The following is a 27,044-nucleotide window of genomic DNA, read 5'->3' as shown; positions in this document are numbered from 1 at the left end:
GATAGGAACTTTACATAAATGCTTGATCAATTCTGCAAATACATACTCAGGCTATATACAAAACCTGTTCATAACCAAGTATTGTTCAAATTCTAAGGTGCACTTGATACGATGTATCTCCATTTATTTAGAATATTTTCGACACGAATGTATGGGTATGACTAGATAAAGCTACATTTAGAGGTAAAATAAATGTATACAAATTTTGACACACAAAAAAGTAAACATACTAGAATGCAGTGCTTTATTTGACACCATAGATTGCAAATATATGATTATAGTTTTGAATATCAACTTAGTACATTCAGAAAGTCTCCTCTAGTTACACTCTTATCATAGATCTTCCACCTGTAAGTCCTTTTCAATGGAAACAGACTGATTTTTAACGTCCCATTCATTTTCTTTCTCATTTGTTTCATCTAGTTCCATTTTGTCACTACCAATGTTTTCTGTTTCCAAGTCATCTTTATCTTCACTTTCTTCTGAGCTATTTTCATTTTGTTCCAAGATATCATCTTTCATTTCTTTTTTCAGTTCCATTTTGTCACTACCAATGTTTTCTGTTTCCAAATCATCTTCATCTTCACTTTCTTCTGGGTTATCTTCATTTTGTTCCAATATTTCATCTTTCATATGCCTTTCTCTTTTCCATTCATTCTCTTCATTTCTATTGCATTCATATTCTTTATCCTCCCAATTTTCTTTTGGGCTATCTTCTTTTTGTTGCAAGAGTTCATCTTTTATCATTTCTTCTCTTTCACATTCATACTCTTGATGTTTATTGCATTCAGATTCTTCATCATCTTCCATTTTTCTCATTTTTCCACAGTAGCTATCTTTAAATACTTTGTCCTTTTCATTTTTCAGTTCATTTTCGCTTTCATTTGGAATTTCTGAAAATGAAGGTTTACTTCAACAAAGAATTTAGGAATATTTCTCTTCTTTTTGCAACATGGAAGCAGCTTTTAAAGAATACGTTCGTAGAAGAGTTGCAAAAAATAAAATGCTATGACGACAAAACCTAATAGTCCATCTTTCATAGATCAATGAATGAAAAATGAATATCCTACTGACCCATAGTAATATATTTTGAAATTTTATTTAATTTGATTTTAATTTCAATTTCAATTTTAATTTTAGTGTTAATTAAATTAATTGACTTAAAAATCAATTAATTTAATTTAATTAGTGTCTACTTAAAATTAACTTGGATGCAAGATCAACAGAAAAACACAAATTAAAGAGATCATACTTTTACTCGATAGAATTTGTACAATATCTTTTGTATTTTCCCTTTATCTTCTCTTCTCAAGATAATTTTCAATGGTAGCTTTTCAAGCTATTTTGAAGCTTTGAATACTCCAGTTTTGAGTTCTCTGTTGCTCAAGGTTAGCCTCGATTTTGTTTAGAATATTCACGTGCTCCAGTGAAGGTCCATGGAATTTCAAAGTGTTTGTATTGTTGAAGTTGTACGTTTTTTACTTTACCGCTGGTATTATGATTGTTTAGACACTGACTCGAGGCTAAGCTGAGTAAAAGAGTCTGTAATCAAGGAACACAGCGGTAATTATTTGGAACTCAAAAAACTACAGAACTTTTACTTTATTGTTTTACCATCAAATAGTTGCTAACCTGCCTTCTCCCCACACTGATCACGTGATGAGCCCTCCTCTTGAACATCACGTGACATTTCCACAGCCCTCTCCTTCTGAATTCTCTCCACTAGTTCTTCATAAGCTGTTTTCCATCTCTGTGCATAAACGTCCCTTGCCTTTTCTGTCAAATCCATGAGTTTCTTATGCTCATCCTGGCAAAAAAAAGTACACTATTATTTTACTAAGGCTTCCTGTTATATGAATGGAGTAAAAGATTAATAAAACATTTTTATCTAGAGAAATAGCCCGAGTGAATGCAAGTTGTGAATCTTTGAGGATCCTTTACTTAAGTCATACCTCGGCACCATCATAATAAAAGACCCCAATGGCACTAACAGGGACCTTTTTGTGTAACACTCGACCCAGGACTTGACGTCGTAATGCAAATACCACAGGGACCCCATTCTGATGTGCAATACTAATGATGTTATGAAGAGTGTCATCTAAGCCTCCTGTGGAATAAAGAAAAGTGATCGTGGAATATGTGTGGAATAACAAGGGAAGAAATATAATAGATGGAAGTAAAGGTACAATGTACCTGTTACATTCCTGGAATAGAATACTCATTTTGTTGGTGTTTGTTTGATGAAACGGATGGTGATGGTAATGATATATGATGATGATGCATGATGATGAAGATGATGATGATCTTTATTGTATTGTATGATGAAACATCATGATGATGATACATGACAATGATAAATGATAGTGATGATAATTATGATGTTGATGATGCTATGATGTTCATGATGCAAAATGATGATTACAGATGATGATCATGATGATAATAATGATGATGATGACAATCATTACCTGCACTTTTAATTCTCTCCACGTTGGGTGATATAATAACCAATTTGATTTTCTTCAGCTTCAAGTGCTTGGTAACCTCTCGTAACCCAACCACGAAACGTCGCTTAGCTTTGGACTGAAAAAAAAAAAAAAAAAAAATTCAAAAACATAACAGCAAATTATTTATTGCATCGTTAGGCTTTAGCAACTATAATAACCGTTCATGATACGAGATGTGATTGGCTGTCAGTACGTTCAACAAATCGATTTAGATTTAAAATACAATTGAGTTCTAACGCGCGCCCTGATTGGTCGAAATACCATTTTAGATGAGAGTGTGTAAAACGCTCACGTCATTATTTCACGCTTAACTTCTGAATTTGAACTTTCTCTATGGGAAAAATAAAAGTGTTTTCCTTAATTTTTGTGCTTGTTATTTAATAGGAATGGTTGCCTACACTTCTCTAGTGTTCTCGCAGAATCCCACGTGTTTTTTTGTCAGAGCATTCTCGTACCCAAAGCCTATTCAGCTTTCTAACGAAAAATCTATTTTTCGCCAGAAACGAGAAGGGTCTGAATACGAGAATGTGATCAGAGTATCTAAAACTGTTTTATATTTCATTTCTTAAATGTTTTACCTTGACGGGATCCTTGTGGTACTGTCTGTCCTGGAACATGACCAGTTTCTGAAGCAGTTGAAGTGTAGTATTGTTGAGTTCTTTATCCATCACGTTATCACAGTACCTAGAACAAAACAAACACTTATTACACCTATCACTATTTACCTATCTTGTGCAATAGAAATGCGGTGTTCACCATACGCCTTACTCACACAGTGTCCATGTTGGTTTGAGCAATAGATTCAAGTACAATCATTTGCAAAAGTCAGCTTTAATGTAAAGAATGTGCAGCTTGAACAATACCAATGTTTTTGAAATCCCAAGGACTTTAAATGGTATCTGTGAATAGCTGACTGATAAACGATGCTAAGCCTGTGCAAATGAGTCTGTGGTCTTCAGAAACAGCGTTTTTTGTAAATAGATATGTAGACCCCTTCGATGATTTTTTTTGCTCTTGGGGTAAATTTGTGATTAAATATGTTTAAATAAAATAAATAAAAAACAGTGTTATGCATCGAATGTAAAACTGTTGTATTTCGAGGACAGAAGAGAAAGGTAAACTGTCTATAACTCACTCTCGGAATCTTCGACTATGAATCTGAGCCTTGACGTCATCTTCAGAAGGAGCAACAGTCTGATCAACATCACTGCTGAGGTCAGCGGCAGTATCATCGGCGTTTCCATGGTGATGGGTTTTGACATCATCTTTTGACTGAAGGACAGTTAAGTCATTGTCTTCGCTGGACGCTAATGATAGGAAATATTGGAAAGAGGTTATTTTTTGTGTAGATATAAAATGGCTGGGCCCGGTTGTACGAAAGGTGAATAGCGCTATCCGACGGATAAATCTTATCCAGTGGATAAATTTATTGGATAACAGCATCAACTGAATAAGGATTTATCTATCGGATAGCACTATACACTCTCCTTACAACCGGGTCCAGAACACTAGGTTCCCTTAACTCTGAAAAATGTAAAAAAAAAATTCATGTAAAACAATTCTGTCGTTTTTGCCATCCAATATGGATGCCGTCACGTGATCATGCCAAACTTCTATGAAAAGACCTTTTCTCATAGTGTTCAACTGAATTAAAAACAAGCTTACATTTTCCTTCAGATTTGTGTCCGTCGCCCGTCTCCTCTGAAGAATGATGCTCTTCAGCCAAACTATTAAAAGAATTAAACATTTTTAGTTGGGATACCTGTGGTCGAAAAAACGGGCAAAATTTAACATTTTCCTTTTAAATTTAACCAACCTTTGGGATTCAGAATTTTCGTCTTGATTTCCTTCTCCTTCTGATGCTTTCCTTTTTTCTTCTCTTTCTTTGAGGATGATCTTGAAAGAACAATCGAGATTTATTAGAGGGAGGTAGTGGGGAGAGTTTCTAGGGGGAGGGGGGAGGGGAAAGAACGTGTTGCTACGTTCTTAGGTGTAGTGGGGTTTGAACAATGTTTAGGAGGAAAAAAATAAAAAAGTGGATGAGAGTCAAATATACTACAACTTAGGGGGATTGAGTGGTATTTTTACGATATATTAAGGGGAGGCCAGGGGGACTGACGTCTATAATTTAGTGGGGAGGAGAGGGTGCTATGTTTGGTAGAAGAAGGGAGGGGAGGGAGGGTAAGTTTTGTTTACCCTTTTCATTTGGCTTGGTTTTTTCTTCTTGGGTGTTTCTCTTTCTTTTCCTCTCTTGACGACAGGAGCAGTGGAATCCAAGATATTGTGAAAAGTCTAACAATAATAAAACATAGTAAACATCTTATTAAATAGGAAGGGAATTAAATCCAATATCTAATGAATTATTACTCAAGCATAGCCATTGTCCTTATGCAATGTTGAGGCTGGACTTGATGTGCTCAAATATTTACTGTATTTTATCAAGCTCAGCCTCTACTTGAAGCAATAGACCTTTCCTAAATTATTTTGAGTGACAAGGAAACAATGGTTCCAAGTCGAGGTTGGACTGCTGTGTTCATACATTTACTATTATATTTTATCAAGTCTAACCTTGACTTGAAGTCACTGTTTTGAGTCACTGAAGTGAATTTGCAAGTAACTCTGCATTTTTTGTGATTGGGATTCCTGTGGCAGGCCGAGTTTATGGAAATCAAAAAGTACCTAAATATAGCCTACGCTACTTGGCTGTTTGCGGTTATTTCAATAAGTTTGGTGCGGGCATGTGGGAGAAGAGAGGGAAAGCTCTCAAGCAGTTGTTCTTTCGTTTTATTTCTTCACGACAACCGCTGACCACAAAGCATCGCAGGCTATGATTAAAAGTCTTGTCCTACCTTATCAGTAGTTGGCAGGCCATGAGTAACATTCACTGCTGGTACACGTGACGTGGCTGAAGGTTGATCTTTGACCTTGATTTGTAAGACTCCAGTTGCTATGGTTACTGCTTTCTTGGGATGGGTTTCTTTATCTTTACTTATTTTGGGAGGAATTTTCTGAAGGAAATAAAATGACGAAGTTAAATATCTTGCCATCATGGATGATAAAAGTCCCAGGATTCAATCTGATCCCTAAATTCCTTGAAATTCGCTGAAATAATTTTACATTTTTTTAGTTTTCAAGTTTTTTTTTAAAAAATCCTTATCCAGTGGATAAGTCGATGCAGTTATCCAATACTTTTATCCACTGAATAAGTTTTATCCGTCGAATAGCGCTATCCAGGCTTCGTACAACCGAGCCCAGAACTCTAATATCTCCTATTCAAAATAAAATGATAAAAAAATAATAAAAATCCTTGAAAACTGTAAAAATACCTCGAATAAACTCAGGCAAAAAGATATTACTTTTAAAATATGACCTTAAAAATAATTTACCTAGTAATATTCGTATTAAAACATGAAAACAATGCGGATTCGCTCTGTTCGACTGGTACGCCACATTGAATTCTAGATCGTATTATGCTCCTTGACAGTTGTCATTTTGATGCTTCAAAACTCCTTGAGCATGAAACCTCATTGAATATTTTTATGGAAATGTGCTCTTTATCGTGTCTTGGTGGCAAACAAAAGGGATGTAGGGTCTGGAAATGACAATACGACCGATTATAGAACACGCATGCGTATTAGAGCACTGATTTTGTTCCTTAGTCCAAGTATCCCCACTCTGTTAGTCAGCCAGTATAATTTCTCTCGAAATAAAATTATTCCGGCTGAACGCAGGATACCGCTCTTTAGAAGTCTGATCTATTGATCAACATCGATAACCAATCAACCAAAACAGTTGAACTGAAAACACAAAAGATTTTTCTAGAACACTTCAAACGTATCATCATCACCATCTACACTATAATAATCACTACCAATTTCTTGCAACGAATCCTAGTAATTATCATTTAATATTATTTAATATTCGTTATTTTCCCTCAGTCTTTTATATGTATTTTTTTATAAGAGCATTTTCATTTTTTGCTTCAGTGGACTGATTTTGCTCTGTCTAGGAGTCTGTTGATCAACTAATCAAAACAGTTGAACTGAAAATAGAAACAACTTGTCCTAGAACACCTTCATGTATCATCATCATCACCATCTACACTATGATCATCACTGTCATTCTTATTTTTTTGCTATTTTTCTTAAGTCTTTTTTATTATATATATATTTTTTATAAGAGCATTTTCATTTCTTGCTTCAGTGAACTGATTTTGGTAAACATCGTCTAGGAATGTGGCCCTGTGGTTCATTCCCTCATATCAACCATATCTGTCTTCTCATGCATACACAAAAAGTGCAGAGTTGCAGATCCAAATTACAAAACAAAGACCTCTCTGGGGTTTGAATTTGCTTCTTCTGTTAATGTCATCATTTCCTATATGAACTTCAAACCACCACAAATTAGGAGCTGGCAGCTTTTTGAATCGGTTGAAGTGATGGTAGATCTTCCTTGCAGCAATACAGTGGCATGTTGTTGACTCAAGGTACTTCATGTTGGCAAATTCCTCATTCGAAGTATTCACATTCAGTGAATGTTTTCATTAGAATCGACGCTCAATTAAATTTCGATATATTATTATTTCTTTGAAAATATCATTCGACAGAACTTGGAATTATCGACTTGGATTGATTCAATTGATGAAGATCTTGATGTACTTAAGAACTGAGATTCAATCCTGAGGACGACAAGTTTAAGGTACATAAATTTGCTTGCAGCTTTCGATTCAAGAATGCAACTAGGCACTTTCGTTACATCAGGAGCATCTGAAAACCCAGCTCTATTCTTTGAAACAACAGTGAAGACCGTCTCACACCTGATGTAGTAGTCAACCATGACAAAACACAGGTTAAAGCTTCTTTACTTTTAAGAAAGAATGAAAGCATGAAGAAGCGAGTAAACAAGCAAAAAATTGGAAGACGGCAGGCATGCAAGCAAATCAATAAATGAGTAAAACTTTTCTTTATTAAAGGATTACACGTTAAAATCAAAGCCTAATCATTTACCTCACGAAACAGAACAAATGTTACATTTGAGGTCACATCATACTTAATAATACATAAAATAAGAGAAACAGAAGAAAATGTCCACTGTAAACGACGATTTTTTGTGGGCTGTCTGCGAGGACAATGAGCAAAGAGCTGAAGAATTATTAGAGTGTGGCGTTGATATAAATGCTAAAGATAAAGATGGAAGAACGGCATTGATTTTCGCTTCAAGGAATGACAATAAAAAATTGCTAAAAAAATTAATTGAGTCTGGCGCTGATGTGAATTCTATCGCTAAAGATGGCGAAACTGCTTTGTTTTATGCTGTACAGAAAGAAAGTGAGGAAATGGTGGAAAAACTATTTCAGTCTGGTGCTGATGTCAATGCAAGCAATGAAGATGGCAAAAGGACTTTGTTTTATGCTGTAGAGAAAGAAAATGGAAAAATAGTGGAAACGCTAATAGAGTGTGGTGCTGATATCAATGCAGTCCATGAAATTGGCCAAACTGCTTTGTTTTATGCTGTATGGAAAGAAAGTGACAAAATGGTGGAAAAACTAATCGAGGGTGGTGCTGATGTCAATGCAGTCGATGAATATGGCCAAACTGCTTTGTTTTATGCTGTATGGAAAGAAAGTGAGGAAATGGTGGAAAAACTAATCCAGTGTGGTGCTGATGTCAATGCTACCAATAAATATGGCCAAACTGCTTTGTTTTATGCTGTACAAAAAGAAAGTGAGGAAATGGTGGAAAAACTAATCGAGGGTGGTGCTGATGTCAATGCAGTCGATGAATATGGCCAAACTGCTTTGTTTTATGCTGTACAGAAAGAAAGTGAGGAAATGGTGGAAAAACTAATCGAGGGTGGTGCTGATGTCAATGCAGTCGATGAAATTGGCCAAACTGCTTTGTTTTATGCTGTACAGAAAGAAAGTGAGGAAATGGTGGAAAAACTATTTCAGTCTGGTGCTGATGTCAATGCAAGCAATGAAGATGGCGAAACTCCTTTGTTTTATGCTGTAGAGAAAGAAAATGGAAAAATAGTGGAAAAGCTAATAGAGTGTGGTGCTGATATCAATGCAGTCCATGAAATTGGCCAAACTGCTTTGTTTTATGCTGTACGGAAAGAAAGTGAGGAAATGGTGGAAAAACTAATCGAGGGTGGTGCTGATGTCAATGCAGTCGATGAATATGGCCAAACTCCTTTGTTTTATGCTGTACAGAAAGAAAGTGACAAAATGGTGGAAAAACTAATCCAGTGTGGTGCTGATGTCAATGCTACCAATAAATATGTCCAAACTGCTTTGTTTTATGCTGTACAGAAAGAAAGTGAGGAAATGGTGGAAAAACTAATCCAGTGTGGTGCTGATGTCAATACAGTCGATGAATATGGCCAAACTGCTTTGTTTTATGCTGTACAGAAAGGAAGTGAGGAAATGGTGGAAAAACTAATCGAGGGTGGTGCTGATGTCAATGCAGTCGATGAAATTGGCCAAACTGCTTTGTTTTATGCTGTACAGAAAGAAAGTGAGGAAATGGTGGAAAAACTATTTCAGTCTGGTGCTGATGTCAATGCAAGCAATGAAGATGGCGAAACTCCTTTGTTTTATGCTGTAGAGAAAGAAAATGGAAAAATAGTGGAAAAGCTAATCGAGTGTGGTGCTGATATCAATGCAGTCCATGAAATTGGCCAAACTGCTTTGTTTTATGCTGTATGGAAAGAAAGTGAGGAAATGGTGGAAAAACTAATCGAGGGTGGTGCTGATGTCAATGCAGTCGATGAATATGGCCAAACTCCTTTGTTTTATGCTGTACAGAAAGAAAGTGACAAAATGGTGGAAAAACTAATCCAGTGTGGTGCTGATGTCAATGCTACCAATAAATATGGCCAAACTGCTTTGTTTTATGCTGTACAGAAAGAAAGTGAGGAAATGGTGGAAAAACTAATCGAGGGTGGTGCTGATGTCAATACAGTCGATGAATATGGCCAAACTGCTTTGTTTTATGCTGTACAGAAAGAAAGTGAGGAAATGGTGGAAAAACTAATCGAGGGTGGTGCTGATGTCAATGCAGTCGATGAAATTGGCCAAACTGCTTTGTTTTATGCTGTACAGAAAGAAAGTGAGGAAATGGTGGAAAAACTATTTCAGTCTGGTGCTGATGTCAATGCAAGCAATGAAGATGGCGAAACTGCCTTTGTTTTATGCTGTAGAGAAAGAAAATGGAAAAATAGTGGAAAAGCTAATCGAGTGTGGTGCTGATATCAATGCAGTCCATGAAATTGGCCAAACTGCTTTGTTTTATGCTGTATGGAAAGAGAGTGAGGAAATGGTGGAAAAACTAATCGAGGGTGGTGCTGATGTCAATGCAGTCGATGAATATGGCCAAACTCCTTTGTTTTATGCTGTACAGAAAGAAAGTGACAAAATGGTGGAAAAACTAATCCAGTGTGGTGCTGATGTCAATGCTACCAATAAATATGGCCAAACTGCTTTGTTTTATGCTGTACAGAAAGAAAGTGAGGAAATAGTGGAAAAACTAATCGAGGGTGGTGCTGATGTCAATACAGTCGATGAATATGGCCAAACTGCTTTGTTTTATGCTGTACAGAAAGAAAGTGAGGAAATGGTGGAAAAACTAATCGAGGGTGGTGCTGATGTCAATGCAGTCGATGAAATTGGCCAAACTGCTTTGTTTTATGCTGTACAGAAAGAAAGTGAGGAAATGGTGGAAAAACTATTTCAGTCTGGTGCTGATGTCAATGCAAGCAATGAAGATGGCAAAAGGACTTTGTATTATGCTGTAGAGAAAGAAAATGGAAAAATAGTGGAAAAGCTAATCGAGTGTGGTGCTGATATCAATGCAGTCCATGAAATTGGCCAAACTGCTTTGTTTTATGCTGTATGGAAAGAAAGTGAGGAAATGGTGGAAAAACTAATCGAGGGTGGTGCTGATGTCAATGCAGTCGATGAATATGGCCAAACTCCTTTGTTTTATGCTGTACAGAAAGAAAGTGACAAAATGGTGGAAAAACTAATCGAGGGTGGTGCTGATGTCAATGCAGTCGATGAATATGGCCAAACTGCTTTGTTTTATGCTGTACAGAAAGAAAGTGAGGAAATGGTGGAAAAACTAATCGAGGGTGGTGCTGATATCAATGCACCCAATGATAGTGGCTCAACTGCTTTGTTTCTTGCTGTAAATGAAAAACTGGTGGAAAAACTAATCGAGTGTGGTGCTAATGTCAATGCTACCGATAAAGATGGCTACACTGTTTTGCTTTATGCTGTACAGAATGAAAATGGAAAAATAGTGGAAACACTAATCCAGTGTGGTGCTGATGTCAATGCTACAAATAATTATGGCGAAACTGCTTTGTTTTATGCTGTAGAGAAAGAAAATGAAAAAACAGTGGAAAAACTAATCCAGCGTTGTGCTGATGTCAATGCTACCAATAAGTATGGCGAAACTCCTTTGTTTTATGCTGTACAGAAAGAAAATGAAAAAACAGTTGAAAAACTAATCGAGTGTGGTGCTGATGTCAATGCTACCGATGAAGATGGCTCGACTGTTTTGTTTTTTGCTGTTATGAAAGAAAATGAACAATTAGTTGAAAAACTAATCCAGTCTGGTTCTGATGTGAATGCAACCAATAGATATGGGATAAAAGCTTTGTTTTTTGCTGTATGGAAAGAAAATAAACAAATGGTGGAAAAACTAATCCAGTGTGGTGCTGATGTCAACGCTACCAATAAATATGGTAAAGCCGCTTTGCTTCAAGCTGTAGAGAAAGAAAATGAAAAAATAGTGGAAAAACTAATTGAGTTTGGTGCAGATGTCAATGCTACCAATAATTATGTCGGAACTCCTTTGTTTTATGCTGTAGAGAAAGAAAATGAAAAAATAGTGGAAAAACTAATCCAGTGTGGTGCTGATGTCAATGCAAGCAATAAAAATGGTCAAACTGTTTTGTTTTTTGCTGTACAGAAACAAAACAAAAAAATTGTGGAAAAACTAATCGAGGGTGGTGCTGATGTCAATGCAAGCAAAAAAGATGGCTACACATCTTTGTTTCATGCTGTATGGAAAGAAAATGAAAAAATAGTGGAAAAACTAATCGAGGGTGGTGCTGATGTCAATGCAAGACATACAGATGGCCAAACTGCTTTGTTTTTTGCTGTACAGAAAGAAAATGAAAAGATAGTGGAAAAACTAATCGAGGGTGGTGCTGATGTCAATGCAAGCAAAAAAGATGGCCAAACTGCTTTGTTTTTTGCTGTAGAGAAAGAAAATGAAAAAATAGTGGAAAAACTAATCGAGTGTGGTGCTGATGTCAATGCTACAAATAATTATGGCGAAACTGCTTTGTTTTATGCTGTAGAGAAAGAAAATGAAAAAACAGTGGAAAAACTAAACCAGTGTTGTGCTGATGTCAATGCTACCAATAAATATGGCGAAACTCCTTTGTTTTTTGCTGTACAGAAAGAAAATGAAAAAACAGTGGAAAAACTAATCCAGTGTTGTGCTGATGTCAATGCTACCAATAAATATGGCCAAACTGCTTTGTTTTATGCTGTAGAGAAAGAACGTGAAAAAATAGTGGAAAAACTAATCGAGGGTGGTGCTGATATCAATGCAGTCGATGAATTTGGCCAAACTGCTTTGTTTTATGCTGTATGGAAAGAAAGTGACAAAATGGTGGAAAAACTAATCCAGTCTGGTGCTGATGTTAATGCAAGCAATAAAAATGGCCAAACTCCTTTGTTTTATGCTGTACAGAAAGAAAATGAAAAAACAGTAGAAAAACTAATCGAGTGTGGTGCTGATGTCAATGCAAGCAATAAAGATGGCCAAACTGCTTTGTTTTTTGCTGTACAGAAAGAAAATGAAAAAATAGTGGAAAAACTAATCGAGGGTGGTGCTGATGTCAATGCACCCGATGATAGTGGCTCAACTGCTTTGTTTCTTGCTGTAAATGAAAAACTGGTGGAAAAACTAATCCAGCGTGGTGCTGATGTCAATGCAAGCAATAAAGATGGCTACACTGTTTTGCTTTATGCTGTACAGAATGAAAATGGAAAAATAGTGGAAAAACTAATCGAGGGTGGTGCTGATATCAATGCAGTCGATGAAATTGGCCAAACTGCTTTGTTTTTTGCTGTACAGAAAGAAAATGAAAAAATAGTGGAAAAACTAATCGAGGGTGGTGCTGATGTCAATGCACCCGATGATAGTGGCTCAACTGCTTTGTTTCTTGCTGTAAATGAAAAACTGGTGGAAAAACTAATCCAGCGTGGTGCTGATGTCAATGCAAGCAATAAAGATGGCTACACTGTTTTGCTTTATGCTGTACAGAATGAAAATGGAAAAATAGTGGAAACACTAATCCAGTGTGGGCTGATGTCAATGCTACAAATAATTATGGCGAAACTGCTTTGTTTTATGCTGTAGAGAAAGAAAATGAAAAAACAGTGGAAAAACTAATCCAGCGTGGTGCTGATGTCAATGCTACCAATAAATATGGCGAAACTCCTTTGTTTTATGCTGTACAGAAAGAAAATGAAAAAACAGTAGAAAAACTAATCGAGTGTGGTGCTGATGTCAATGCTACCGATGAAGATGGCTCGACTGTTTTGTTTTTTGCTGTTATGAAAGAAAATGAACAATTAGTTGAAAAACTAATCCAGTCTGGTTCTGATGTGAATGCAACCAATAGATATGGGATAAAAGCTTTGTTTTTTGCTGTATGGAAAGAAAATAAACAAATGGTGGAAAAACTAATCCAGTGTGGTGCTGATGTCAACGCTACCAATAAATATGGTAAAGCCGCTTTGCTTCAAGCTGTAGAGAAAGAAAATGAAAAAATAGTGGAAAAACTAATTGAGTTTGGTGCAGATGTCAATGCTACCAATAATTATGTCGGAACTCCTTTGTTTTATGCTGTAGAGAAAGAAAATGAAAAAATAGTGGAAAAACTAATCCAGTGTGGTGCTGATGTCAATGCAAGCAATAAAAATGGTCAAACTGTTTTGTTTTTTGCTGTACAGAAACAAAACAAAAAAATTGTGGAAAAACTAATCGAGGGTGGTGCTGATGTTAATGCAAGCAAAAAAGATGGCTACACATCTTTGTTTTATGCTGTACAGAAAGAAAGTGACAAAATGGTGGAAAAACTAATCCAGTGTGGTGCTGATGTCAATGCTACCAATAAATATGGCCAAACTGCTTTGTTTTATGCTGTAGAGAAAGAAAATGAAAAAACAGTGGAAAAACTAATCCAGTGTTGTGCTGATGTCAATGCTACCAATAAATATGGTGAAACTCCTTTATTTTATGCTGTACAGAAACAAAATGAAAAAACAGTAGAAAAACTAATCGAGGGTGGTGCTGATGTCAATGCAAGCAATAAAGATGGCCAAACTCCTTTGTTTTTTGCTGTAAATGAAAAACTGGTGGAAAAACTAATCGAGTGTGGTGCTAATGTCAATGCTACCAATAAAGATGGCTACACTGTTTTGCTTTATGCTGTACAGAATGAAAATGGAAAAATAGTGGAAACACTAATCCAATGTGGTGCTGATGTTAATGCTACAAATAATTATGGCGAAACTCCTTTGTTTTATGCTGTAGAGAAAGAAAATGAAAAAACAGTGGAAAAACTAAACCAGTGTTGTGCTGATGTCAATGCTACCAATAAATATGGCGAAACTCCTTTGTTTTATGCTGTACAGAAAGAAAATGAAAAAACAGTAGAAAAACTAATCGAGTGTGGTGCTGATGTCAATGCTACCGATGAAGATGGCTCGACTGTTTTGTTTTTTGCTGTTATGAAAGAAAATGAACAATTAGTTGAAAAACTAATCCAGTCTGGTTCTGATGTGAATGCAACCAATAGATATGGGATAAAAGCTTTGTTTTTTGCTGTATGGAAAGAAAATAAACAAATGGTGGAAAAACTAATCCAGTGTGGTGCTGATGTCAACGCTACCAATAAATATGGTAAAGCCGCTTTGCTTCAAGCTGTAGAGAAAGAAAATGAAAAAATAGTGGAAAAACTAATTGAGTTTGGTGCAGATGTCAATGCTACCAATAAAGATGGCTACACTGTTTTGTTTTATGCTGTAAAGAAAGAAAGTGAAAAAATAGTGGAAAAACTAATCGATGGTGGTGCTGATGTCAATTCAAGCAATAAAGATGGAAAAACTGCTTTGTTTTGTGCTGTAGAGAAAGAAAATGAAAAAATAGTGGAAAAACTAATCGAGGGTGGTGCTGATGTCAATGCTACCAATAAAGATGGCTACACTGTTTTGTTTTATGCTGTAAAGAAAGAAAGTGAAAAAATGGTCGAAAAACTAATCCAGTGTGGTGCTGATGTCAATGCTACAGATAAAGGTGGTAGAACTACTTTGTTTTATGCTGTTCAACAAAGGAACAATAAAAATATCTTTCGTGCATTGATTGATGCTCATGGTGATGTCAACATTACTGATAATGACGGGAAAACCGCTTTGTTTTTTGTAAACAGTCGTGGTAAAGCCGGTCTCATGGCACGTGTGCTGGTAGAGGATGGAGGTGCTCAAGTGGATGTGAGAGATCGTTATGGAAGAACGCCACTCTTCTACGCTATGACACAATCACTTCAACTTGCGAGGTATTTGCTTGACAAAGAAGCCACTTTACATCTCAATGAGAATTGCAGTGTTTTGACATTTTTTATCGAGAAATGCATCTTTTGTTTATCAGAAAAAACTCCAAACATACAAGATGGACTCAATCTCCTGACTGATTGCAAAGAAGTTGAAAGAAACATAATTCTGGGAGCTATAGCAAGTGTTACATTCTGTAAAACGCTGTACTTCAAGCCTGGTTCTCGTGATATCGACGTGGGTTCTCTTTCTAAGCTAATGACGTTGGCAAAGGAATATGCTTCAAACAATATTTTTCAAGTCCTGTTTCCTGTGGGAAAACGCAAAACTATAATTGAGATCTCCACCATGATCCATGAAGAAAGCCATGATAAACAACTGATTGGGTCCGGAGCAGCAGTTGAAGTGATTCGACGTCTTATCAAATTGGGTGCCAACCAAAACACTACAGATTCAGATGGCAACACTGCTCTTCACCATACAACTCAACTAGCATTTTATGGTGTAACACAAGACTCTGCAATGGAAGTATGTGAACTGCTAGGGAAACTAAATGTATCATTCCACCTAACGAATCATCAAGACGAAACGCCACTTTTATATTGTCTAACCAGGACAATCGAGAAGGTGTCCAGAGAGGAAGAACCTTGGCCAGCTGTTAAGACACAAGGAGCTGTCTGTCGATTCCTGGTAGAACATGGATCCAGTGTTGAAGCAAAAACTAGGAGTGGAGAGAATGTCTTGCAGTTAACAATAAAACTTCTTCATCATGGCTTTTTCAAACGTAATAGTCAATCGAGAAAAGACGTTTCTGATGTTGCCCTAGAGCTACTGGAAATAATTGCAGGTTCCAACCCAAACACCATAGATTCAGATGGAAACACCTGTCTTCACCATGCAACTCAACTAGCATTTTATGGTGTAACACAAGACTCTGTAATGGAAGTATGTGAACTGCTAGGGAAACTAAATGTATCATTCCACCTAACGAATCATCAAGACGAAACGCCACTTTTATATTGTCTAACCAGGACAATCGAGAAGGTGTCCAGAGAGGAAGAACCTTGGCCAGCTGTTAAGACACAAGGAGCTGTCTGTCGATTCCTGGTAGAACATGGATCCAGTGTTGAAGCAAAAACTAGGAGTGGAGAGAATGTCTTGCAGTTAACCATAAAACTTCTTCACCATGGCTTTTTCAAACGTAATAGTCAATCGAGAAAAGACGTTTCTGATGTTGCCCTAGAGCTACTGGAAATAATTGCAGGTTCCAACCCAAACACCAAAGATTCAGATGGAAACACCTGTCTTCACCATGCAACTCAACTAGCATTTTATGGTGTAACACAAGACTCTGTTATGGAAGTATGTGAACTGCTAGGGAAACTAAATGTATCATTCCACCTAACGAATCATCAAGACGAAACGCCACTTTTATATTGTCTAACCAGTACAATCGAGAAGTTGTCCAGAGAGGAAGAACCTTGGCCAACTGTCAAGACACAAGGAGCTGTCTGTCGATTCCTGGTAGAACATGGATCCAGTGTTGAAGCAAAAACTAGGAGTGGAGAGAATGTCTTGCAGTTAACCATAAAACTTCTTCACCATGGCTTTTTCAAACGTAATAGTCAATCGAGAAAAGACGTTTCTGATGTTGCCCTAGAGCTACTGGAAATAATTGCAGGTTCCAACCCAAACACCATAGATTCAGATGGAAACACCTGTCTTCACCATGCAACTCAACTAGCATTTTATGGTGTAACACAAGACTCTGTAATGGAAGTATGTGAACTGCTAGGGAAACTAAATGTATCATTCCACCTAACGAATCATCAAGACAAAACGCCACTTTTATATTGTCTAACCAGTACAATAGAGAAGATTTCCAGAGAGGAAGAACCTTTGCCTGCTGTTGTGATACAAGCAGCTGTCTGTCGTTTCCTGGTAGAACATGGGTCGAGTGTTGAAGCAAAAACTGGGAGTGAAGAGTCTGTGTTACACTTAACCATAAAACTTCTCCACCATGGCTTCTTCAAACGTAATTATGAATTGAGAAAAGAGATTTCTGAGGTCGCCCTAGAGCTAGCGAAAGTATTTCTAAATGCATACACGAGACAAGACGTTTTTCCCAATGCGCAAGATAAGGATGGAAACACGGTACTTCACCTCTGGGCAAAGCTCCAATTACCACTGGATGAAGACTATACGAGTCCTGTTACTGAAGTTTATAGCGTCCATGAACTTTTAAAAATGATTTTGGATCATTTTAGAGAAAATAAAGCACTACTGCATGTCAAAAACAAAAATGGGGAAACACCTCTACATCTCTGCAGAACTTGGACTGCTGCTGAACTTTTGCTCGATGCTGGAGCGAACCCTAACGATGTGGATTTATCAGGACGTACACCCCTCCTTGTTGCAGCGACAAATAACAAGTCTGTTCATAATCGAGGTTCATTGTATCCTGATATTTTGATGGCTTCTGACACTGAGTTCTGGAGGACTGCCCTTAAGAAAGGCTTTAATCCATGGACAGCTGACAGACACGGTGAATGTGTTTTGAGCGTACTCATAACATCCGAGTGCCATGACCTTGCCAGAGCTCTCGTAGATGTTGCTTGTGACAAGTACAACACAGCTTATCCCTTGGTGTTATTTTCTCTTTTGACTACAATTTGCAAAGACAAATTACCTAATGTACATTGGAAAAAAGATGCCGCTGAAATGATTCTGAGTTCAACTAAATGCCCAGTGAATGGAAATGATAATGAAGATTCTCCGCTTCATTATTGCTGCAGGAATACCGTAGAAGTATCAAAGGTTTTACCTTTAGATGAAATCCAAACTACTGTCCACTGGAGTTTGGCAAAACTGCTACGGGTCCACGGAGCTGATTATAGAATACCTGATACAACAGGTAAGACTTGTTTAGAAATAGCAGCCAAGTGTCCTGCGCTCATAGAACTTTTAAAGGAGCTTATAGATCTTGATAAATTTCCAGAAAAAATTAAGAACTGGAAATCGGTTTCCAAAAGTCACGAACGCCAACTGCGAAAAGTGGCAAGGCATCTTGAAAGTAAGCAGCTAGGGCCATACTGGTACCACAAAGACCATTTGGCATGCGGGTCATTTGGTGCTGTATTTGCAGGAATCAACGAGAAAGATGGAAGAGAAGTGGCCATCAAACGTATTGAGAAGATACGTATGCAACGACCAGAAGACAAACGAGAAATAACAAATCTCACTGCGCTTGCAGATTGCGAACAAGTCGTCCGTTATTTATTTTTCTTTGAAGATGAATACTTCTCTTATATTATATTGGAACTGATGGAGGGAAATCTTGATGGACTCCTTGACCATAAGATATCGGTAGACATCGGAGTAAAGCTTTGCCAAGATGTGTTCATGGGAATAAAATTCCTACACGATCACAGCGTCATTCATCGAGATCTCAAGCCAACCAATATTCTCTACAAATGGCATCCCAAACTTTGTTTGAAGATTGCTGACTTTGGTCTAAGCCGCCGCATCGATTGCAACTCTACTACAGTGTATGGCACTAATGCTGGAACCAGGTGCTGGATTGCTCCAGAAGTGCTAACGTCTACAAAAGCTCATTCCAATTCATCTGATGTGTTTGCCTGTGGTCTTGTTCTTCATTATATTCTGTCAGTGAAAAAACATCCATTCGCCCCCCGAATAGGCGCACTGCAACACGAGATTGAAGCAAACATATTGAATTGCAGCATGGAGGGATGGGACGACTCTCTGTGTCCTGAAGCAGCTAATCTCCTTAAAGCAATGCTTGATGGAGATGAAAAAGAACGACCATCTGCAGATAAAGCATTGGATCATCCTTTCTTCTGGTCAAAGAAGAAAAAGCTGGATCTTCTCACAGCTGTTGGCAATCAACCAGAATTTGAATGCCCACGTGCTAAAATGACCTCTCCTTTGACTGCTGTTGTGACAGATCTGGAAGCAAGCTTTTATACCGTAATCAAACATGTAAAATGGAATGACCCAGGTTATGTACACATGCCAGCCATTTACACCAAAATGATGCTGAAAAGGAAAATGCCATATGATCCTTTTTCCATGGTAGAGTTAGTGCGCTTCATACGAAACGCCATTGCACACGTATCAGGAAGCTCGCGACCAACACCGACAAAAAAACTTCTACTGGAAGACTTTGTGTTCTTGGAATATTTTCCAAATCTTGTGATGGAGGTTTACAAGGCTGTAACCACTCATGGATGGGATCAGACAAAAGAAGAGATCAAGTATGCATTACAGTGAGCGTTCTCAAGATAAGATGCACAAATATCATATATATTATAAGCACAGAGAGCACGGGTGCCGTAGCGGTGTGAGCTCTCGCCTCTCATCAATACGACCCGAGTTCGAGTCCCGCCGGGCTCGGTGTTGTATATGAGTAGAGTTGTTTGTTGGTTCTCTCCTGTGCTTCGAGGGTTTTCCGGGTTCTCCGGTTTTCTTCCCTCTGCAAAAATCAACTCCTAAATTCCAATTCGATCATGGAATGAGGGCCACAGGTTTGTTAGCCACTGGCTATTAAGTGCTACCCTCGTGAAAAAAGGGCGGTTTTTTATATTTTTTATTATATATTGATTATATATATCGATAGGGCTTGAACACTGATGAAGAGACACACGTCTCGAAACGTCTGTTTTGTAGACATATTTTAAGCACTTATAAATTATGTTTTATATATGTACTGCTCAAATATCAGTATCACAAATATCACAAATATAAGTGTGCAACATAATTACCATTAAATACTGCTAAATTATGCTAATCCTATTGTTTTCTATTGTTTAATTAGCACTATTTACTTCTAAATAGTGCAAAGTGTTGCACACTTTTAGTGTTTGTACTCTACTTGTTACCTATGCCATATATACTACATATAGTACAGATGCTTTGTAGTTATAATTATGCTGTCTTCATAATTGTGTTATTAAACTCATTAATAATTCATGAGGAAAACACAACAGAAATCACGACCGTGAAGAGTTTTGTAAATCAGATACAGAATCCTGTTCATTGCATAAAATTTAAGATGGATTTTCTTGGCCAGATTCATATTTATCTCGAAAATTTAAGCGAAACACAAAGGAACTAACCTAGATGTTTGATAAGTAATCTACAGTATTCGTGTCCGTGTTGTATCCGATATACAAACTCTCGCGTACGCCTCGAGTTTGTATATCTGATACAGCACGACCACTCATACTGCATATATTACTTGTTGATTCAACAAAATTCACTCTAGATATTGCTAGAGTATCCTATATTGATCGTATAATTTGTGAAAAACTTGTTTGGTTGGTCTTGGTAAGAGTAGTCGCACTGTAAACATCTAGTATAAAAAATTTTTAATAAACACACAAGATTTACATACCTCTATTGTTGACAGCCAGTCTCCTAGATCAAACTGCATGGGTTGTTTGGTTTTCTTTGCTTCCTGAGGTACTTGTTTAGTGTTGCCATCATAGTCCTTTGTCTTCTTCTTCTTCTTTTTCTTCTTCTTTTTACTCGGACCTTCATTCTCATCATGGTCTTGTTTATCTGGTGTTGTACTGGAGTACTTTTCATTGGGTAAGTTTCTTGATGGTTGGGTCTATCATAGAGAATGGTTAGGTATTAGGTAAATTGATAGAATGAATGCAAAGAGTAGACAGAGAAATAGGAAGGAAGTAAGGCAAAGGGAAAGAAGATACACAGGATAGGAGGGAGGGAAGAAGGTGACCATGTAAGGAATAAGGAGGCAGAAAGGAATCACAAGGTAAGAAGGCAAGTAAGGAGGGAGGTATGTATGCAGGTGTGGATAAGTGGATGAGGAAGTAGGGCAGAAATGGAGACAGGAAGGAGGGAAGAAGCAATGCATGGAAAGAGGCAGAAAAGTACACTGTATAAGATGGTAACAGGGGAAGGGAAAGGAAGGCAAGTAAGGGAGGTAGGGAGACACACATAAAAGGGATGTCAGGAAGAGGGAGGAGCATGAAGGAAAAAGGGGGAGTGAGGCAACAAAAGAATGAAGGAAGTAGTTTGGGAAGGAAGGAGGGGGCCAGAAAGGAGAGGCAGCCAGAAGAAAGTGAATAAGAAATAATGAGGGGGCTGGAAGGATAATAGGAAATAAGGAAGGAGGGAAAGGGAAAGTGGAAGGTGAAGGGGAAAGCAAAGTAGGGAGGTGATCAAAAAGATAGGGAGGAAAAAGGTTGAAGAAAATTGATGTTGTTTGAAGAGAACAAGGGAGAGGTCAGGAAGGGAAAGAGTAAATGAGTAAGGAAGGAAGGAAGGAAGGAAGGGAAGGAAGGAAGGGAGGGAGGGAACCTATCCATCCAACATAGCAACACCTGAAGGTCAATACAATTGTAACCAACCTACCCTAGGCTTTGGCATGGCCTTCAATACAGCACTGTAAGATATAATTGGCATTCTACTCCCACCCGACAACCAATCACTGGCCAGAGAAGTACTTGATGCTTTACTTGAGGCTTGTAAGTCAGGGAATTCATCATCACCTTCACAAAGTTCAAATCCAGGATCTTTGCAAACTGCTTCCTCCTCATGGGGCAATTTCCTCTCATTGTTCTTTTTCAGCAAAATTTTCATTTCTTTTTGATTTTGTTCAGTTTTTATTATCTTTACAATTTCTACCTTTTTTGGTTCTTTCTCTTGAGTAGTCTTGTTAGTTGTACTTTCAGATTCAATACCTACACTATTCAGGACAGCTTTGCTCTTTCCTTCATAATGTTTTCTTTGTCTGTCAAAATCGTTCGGTGTAATTATATTTTCTGAAGTAATTTCTTTATCTTCAAAAGTCTTTCTTTTCTGTTCATTATTGTCCACTCTTCTTTCTTTCTTCTCGTCTCTTCTCCTTCTCCATCTTTCCATTTTTTGTTGAGAATTTATCACAATCACCTTATCATCCCTTTTATTCAATTTTTTCAACTTTGCACTGAATTGATTGCCAGTACTCATTTTTTCATCTGTTCCTTTTTCAGAACCCTTCTGTTCCTCCATTTTCTTTTTATTTCCAACTACAATCCATCCATCATCTTCTGCTTTTGAACTCCCATCTATTTCTTTTTCATTTCCCATTAAATCTAGGTTACTATGTTTATTACTGGTCGAAATTTCTCCCGAATTTGAAGTCTTTTTAGGAACAGCAATTCCAGCATGGTCCAAATTATTGCTCCGACAACCACGCCCACGTCCAATTCGTTTAACATTATCTTGATCTGAGACTTTAAGATCTTTTGGTTCAACACTTTGTATGCTGTTATTCTGGTTTGGGGTGTTGTTCATCCATGCCGTCCTTCCTCTACCTCTTCCTCTACTTGCCCCTATCCTTCCAATTCTTTGCTGTCCATCATCTATTAATTAAAAATAATAATTATTTTTATTTGTTAAGGCGTATAGTTGTTCTAGCACCTTTTGAATAGCCTACTTCTGAGATACACTTATTTCAATAAAGTTAGTCACCAAAAACCTAGAAAGCTGAGATCACTGAGCATCATGGGAAACTTTTCATATCAAAAAAGCATATATATACAAAACTTTTTTAGAACTGCAGCTCGATGATGCTCAGAAGAGGTGAGACTGTACCAGGTAAAAGATTCGCAAGTCCATGAACAGTTATCAAGCCATTGAACGTGTAAAATGTATCTACCCATAATCCTTGTCGGTCTCAACTTTGTAGGTTTTCAGGTGACTAACTTTATTAAAGTGTATGCTTTGCTTGTCACACACAAAGGTTTTAGTACAAAGCTACATGTAAAATTCAATTTATTATTTTTTCATTTTTTGAATCACTGAGCATTATGCACAAACCCTTGCACTGAGATCTTTGTGCATGACAAGCGAAGCATATTTCAAAAGTGGGCTATAGATGAAACTTTTCAGTTACGCACTACCTCCACATTCAATGTTTTATCAAACCACTGCTAATGAATGTAGTACAGTAACAAATTATATGTTTTGACACATAAATGTAAATGTTTGTGAGAAGATCCATCATGTACATTTTTCTGACAAAACAGTACTTTCATTTCCAATAAGTGTTTGTAAGCCAAGTTAAGATTCATGATAGTTATGAGTCATCAGCTTTTTAATTGTAAATCAAGCCAAGCTTTCAACCATCTTGCTCTTCATCAGTGCAAACGGTTGTGACAATTTTACAAGAAAACACGCAACATAACAATGTGCGCGTGCTAAAGTTAAATGTATCAGTTGCTAGGGGCGCGCGTGTTATGAAAGGAGAATTAATTGCACGCGTTTTTTTTTTTTTTTTTTGTCTTTTAAGATACGCTATATGATCTTAATTGCCTATCAAGCTACGACAGCTATCAGGCAATGTTCTTCCACCGTCTCTATTAAAGAGAGCATGTGATTCATTAGCAATCTTCCATGCCTCCAGCCATTTCCTCTGGTGCCATCGTTCTTCTTTATAAACTACAGATTTATAATTAAAAAGCTGATGAATCAAAACTATCATGAGTACTTTCATTCCTAAACCTTGTACCTTCAACTGATCTAGACAAAGAATGTTCCTTTTTTTGTTGAACATCCCTGAAGTGAATGTCCTTTTTATCTCTTGCAAATGTTTGTTCATTATTCTTAGGACATTTTTGATCACTATCTGATTGACGCAACCTCCAGTTTGAATCCATTTCTTCACTAAATCGTTTTGGTCTCCAAGCAACTTCTGTTCTATTCTCTCTTGGATGTCTGGAACTTCTTCCTAATAGTCCTTGCGTTGAGTGGAGTGGTTTGGGTGCATTTCTAGAAGTGGTTACATCAATTTCAATCTATACAAAGAATGAAAAAGACATTTCAATGCTAACTTGAGCAAACAGCCTCATCCACAGCTTCCTGTGCCATTGAAAAAGGTAGCCATGCTTGAGCATTGAAGTGAAGATAATGTAGCAGTGACATTGAAATGTTAGAGGAATTATAATAATTATTACCATGGGTGCTAAAAAAGGTCTTTATCATTACAGAGTCACCACTGTTCTTCACTCAAGGCATGGTTACCTTTCAAGATGGCACTGGGAACAGTGAAGGGGAATAATGTTATAATTATAACATAATCTAGCTGTATGAGTGGTGATAACTAGTAGAGTACTAGTGTGGACTGTGTCAGTGTTTCTGAATAAAGCAGCAGGAACTTGTAGATAAATTGAATCACCGTAAGAAGCTTTGTGAAACCATTATGGTGAAACTGACGTTTCGGACGTTAGTCCTTTGTCAGAGCAATCTAGCTGTAGGGGTTTGTGGTCTATAAAGTATATATACAAATAACTCCTACCTTTAACGGTGCTTCATCCCACCATCCTCGGCTGCTGGGCTCACCACTGACTCCAGGTTTCCTTGACAACCCCTCCACTGCCTGAACATTACTAAGAGGCTTTTCTTCTAAATATTTAGCAGATTTTTGAATGGATGGACTTTCTTTCTTCAATGCAAAAGACTTTGGGACAAATTCTGGGACATGTGGAGAGAGAGCGGAAATGGGAGTTTTGGAAGTAGGGTTTGGGAGAAATTTTGCTTCAACAGAAGAATCTGACTTGTCGTTATTTTTGCTTGAAGATGATGTCTGCCCAACCTATGAAATACAGGTAGATTTAGCCACATTAAATCTGTGAACCTTGAGCATGGTTTATCTAGAACATTTGATCTGGAAAAGTATGCTTCTTCACCAAAACGAAAAAACATTATTTTCAAATTGACCATTAGATAAGCAATCCTTGTTAAATTAGTATAGGAAATCGCACAATCTTGAGTACAATTTGGAATTTATAGGTACGAGTGATGTTTGAAAGTTTTCAAAATTGGACGAGCCTTAAAGCAAGTCCGATTTTGAAAACTTTCAAAACATCACGAGTATCTATAAATTTTGAACTGTACAAGAAGATGGTGTAATTTTTTGTTTATGATATGCTCAACAAAATTGAGCAATTCAATTGGGACTCTACAGAGTACAATTTGGGATTTAACTGTACTCCGCTTGCCCAATCAAATAAATAAATAAATAACAATATAATTAATAACAATAATAATTAATAACCAGTCTGAAATATTGTATACTATCTTTTGAATATTAAACAAGCTACCTCAAAGCAGATAAGCAATAGACCCTTTCACCCAATAGACCCGATGCCATATTGCTTGGAGGCAAGTTTACTAAGAAGCGATGGGGAAGGAGATACGTTTTTCGTTATTTTTCTGTAGATGGAGAATCCTCTGTTCAATGTGGCCCCCAAGCAATGTGGAGTCGGAAACCGTGAAAGGGTCTACTTCATGTTTTAGAATTTGTATTTCATGTTTTACTTTCATTGATTGCCATCTTTGTTTTGTTTTGTCTCCTTAACCAACCATAATGCCTTGCAGTTCAAGATGGGCACTGTCGTCGAAGTAATCCATTACACATATCTGTGTACTCTACTACTGAGTCAACAGCAAACGCAATGGACTACTTCTACGATATGGTGGCCATGTTGTATTGCTAGACATTATGGGGCATCCAGGGGGCAAATAAAAGCTTACTTACAGTAATTATGTCGATTGATATTAATAGCTCACCACAAGAGAATATAACAATTAAAGATGAATTAAGATGGGACAACGATCACTTTTACCCATAAGAGAAAGACAAAAAACACAAAACTCTATATATTTTCTGTCATCTTTGTTTTGTTCTACCCCCTGGCAAAATGGCTGCCACATTGTTGTCCAGTAGTCCATTATATCAGACTATATAAGAAAACAACTACATTATAGCTTCAAAACAGCAACCAGAAGTACAGCATAAACAACAATAAATAAGATGATTAAAAACATGAACAAGATTTCTAGATAATCTGGAAGCTGAATTCTTAAATCTACACATATTATTTATGTAATTTCCTCAAAATATTGTAGTATCATGCTATATATATATCCTTATAAACGCATAATCCAAAAGTCATATCTATATTAAAGACTTTTTAACTCAAGTCCGCCTCAATTTTTAGTTTTACAAAGAATTACGCGTCCAAATAGGCAATATTAATTGTTATGCATATAAGTAAACTAATTAACTTGAATGAAAAACACGCGGAAAAAAATAGCTTTAACTTTATTTTTAAGCAGGAAACCTAAGCAATAAAAGGATAAATTCTTTATATTAAATGAAAATATATACCCTGAAAAAAATCCCTCTGAAACCCAGGGTAGAAAATATAAAGCCATTATATAATATTAGACGATAATAAATGCTGTACTTCAATATCCTGATATTTTTCTGGATTGGGCTCCCTGAGGCCTCGAAGCTTCGTTTCACAATATCAACCACAAAAGCAAAAATACTTAATACAAGATACAAAAATTGGATGAACAGAAGCTATCATACCTTTTTCATCGTTCCATTGCTCATTTGGCTGTAACAGAAGCGTAATAAAAGTAATTTACGCCAAGAAAATCAGACTGCAGTCCGTTCGTTTAGTGTGAACCTATCGAGTTAAGTGTCACGAAGTGTCACGCGCCGAACGCGCCTTCCGAGCCTTCTACGAATAAAGTTCGGATTACCGATGACTCTCCGAAAGAAAATACAAACCAACCGGAAGTACCTGGAATAGTTTGAGTTTTTCAAGCAGCTCTGCTCTGCTCGAAAAATAAATCAAAAAGTTTCTTTCAAAGACACATTAACTAATTTCTACATGTTTATTATAACTCAAACTTGATCCTGTTAAAAACTTGTCTTTTTACAGCACCTCTCGATCTGTTGCAAAATCGTAAATTAGACTGCGCCAGTTGCAAAATGCAACAAGATGCAGATATTTTCTTAAGCAATTGTTTCCCTAATAAAAACATTTTTAGAGTTTCTTTTACCTCACTATTGTAAC

General features: G+C 37.1%; 3 protein-coding genes across 3 annotated transcripts; 2 read left to right on the top strand and 1 right to left on the bottom strand.

The window, feature by feature from the left end:
• Window positions 1-221: 221 nt before the first annotated feature.
• LOC116308813 (uncharacterized) lies at window positions 222-26,648 on the bottom strand. The gene is made up of 15 exons (XM_089027914.1): window positions 26,552-26,648; window positions 24,470-24,766; window positions 23,684-23,969; window positions 21,544-22,535; window positions 20,558-20,776; window positions 5,357-5,515; window positions 4,704-4,799; window positions 4,324-4,403; window positions 4,173-4,234; window positions 3,643-3,814; window positions 3,086-3,191; window positions 2,469-2,583; window positions 1,953-2,107; window positions 1,633-1,807; window positions 222-893 (listed from the first exon to the last, which is right to left on the bottom strand). Exons 1-15 carry the CDS (start codon window positions 26,573-26,575, stop codon window positions 334-336), a joined length of 3,498 nt encoding a protein of 1,165 aa, XP_088884040.1. The 5' UTR covers window positions 26,576-26,648; the 3' UTR covers window positions 222-333.
• Window positions 6,787-9,756, top strand: LOC148913361 (uncharacterized). The gene is made up of 2 exons (XM_089025764.1): window positions 6,787-6,993; window positions 7,114-9,756. The coding sequence occupies exon 2, from the start codon at window positions 7,591-7,593 to the stop codon at window positions 9,754-9,756; it is 2,166 nt and encodes a 721-aa protein (XP_088881890.1). The 5' UTR covers window positions 6,787-6,993; window positions 7,114-7,590.
• LOC116305347 (uncharacterized) lies at window positions 9,824-20,556 on the top strand. The gene is given in 2 exon segments (XM_031715241.2): window positions 9,824-12,943; window positions 12,946-20,556. Coding segments are annotated over 2 exon segments (9,609 nt in total). The 3' UTR covers window positions 19,435-20,556.
• Window positions 26,649-27,044: the final 396 nt, after the last annotated feature.

Source organism: Actinia tenebrosa, unplaced genomic scaffold (assembly GCF_029948245.1).
Source record: "Actinia tenebrosa isolate PJP-AT-01 unplaced genomic scaffold, QUT_ActTen_1.0 PGA_scaffold0__85_contigs__length_37466705, whole genome shotgun sequence".
Lineage (NCBI taxonomy): Eukaryota > Metazoa > Cnidaria > Anthozoa > Actiniaria > Actiniidae > Actinia > Actinia tenebrosa.
This window is presented reverse-complemented; position numbering and strand designations above follow the sequence as displayed.

Coding starts and splice junctions, on each gene's coding strand:
- LOC116308813 (XM_089027914.1), bottom strand. CDS start 26,575: ATGAGCAATGGAACGATGAAAAAG. Junction 4,235..4,323: donor GAAAATTCTGAATCCCAAAG/GTTGGTTAAATT, acceptor TTCTTTTAATAG/TTTGGCTGAAGAGCATCATT. Junction 2,108..2,468: donor GGAGAGAATTAAAAGTGCAG/GTAATGATTGTC, acceptor TTTATTCCACAG/GAGGCTTAGATGACACTCTT.
- LOC148913361 (XM_089025764.1), top strand. CDS start 7,591: ATGTCCACTGTAAACGACGATTTTTTGTGGGCTGTCTGCGAGGACAAT.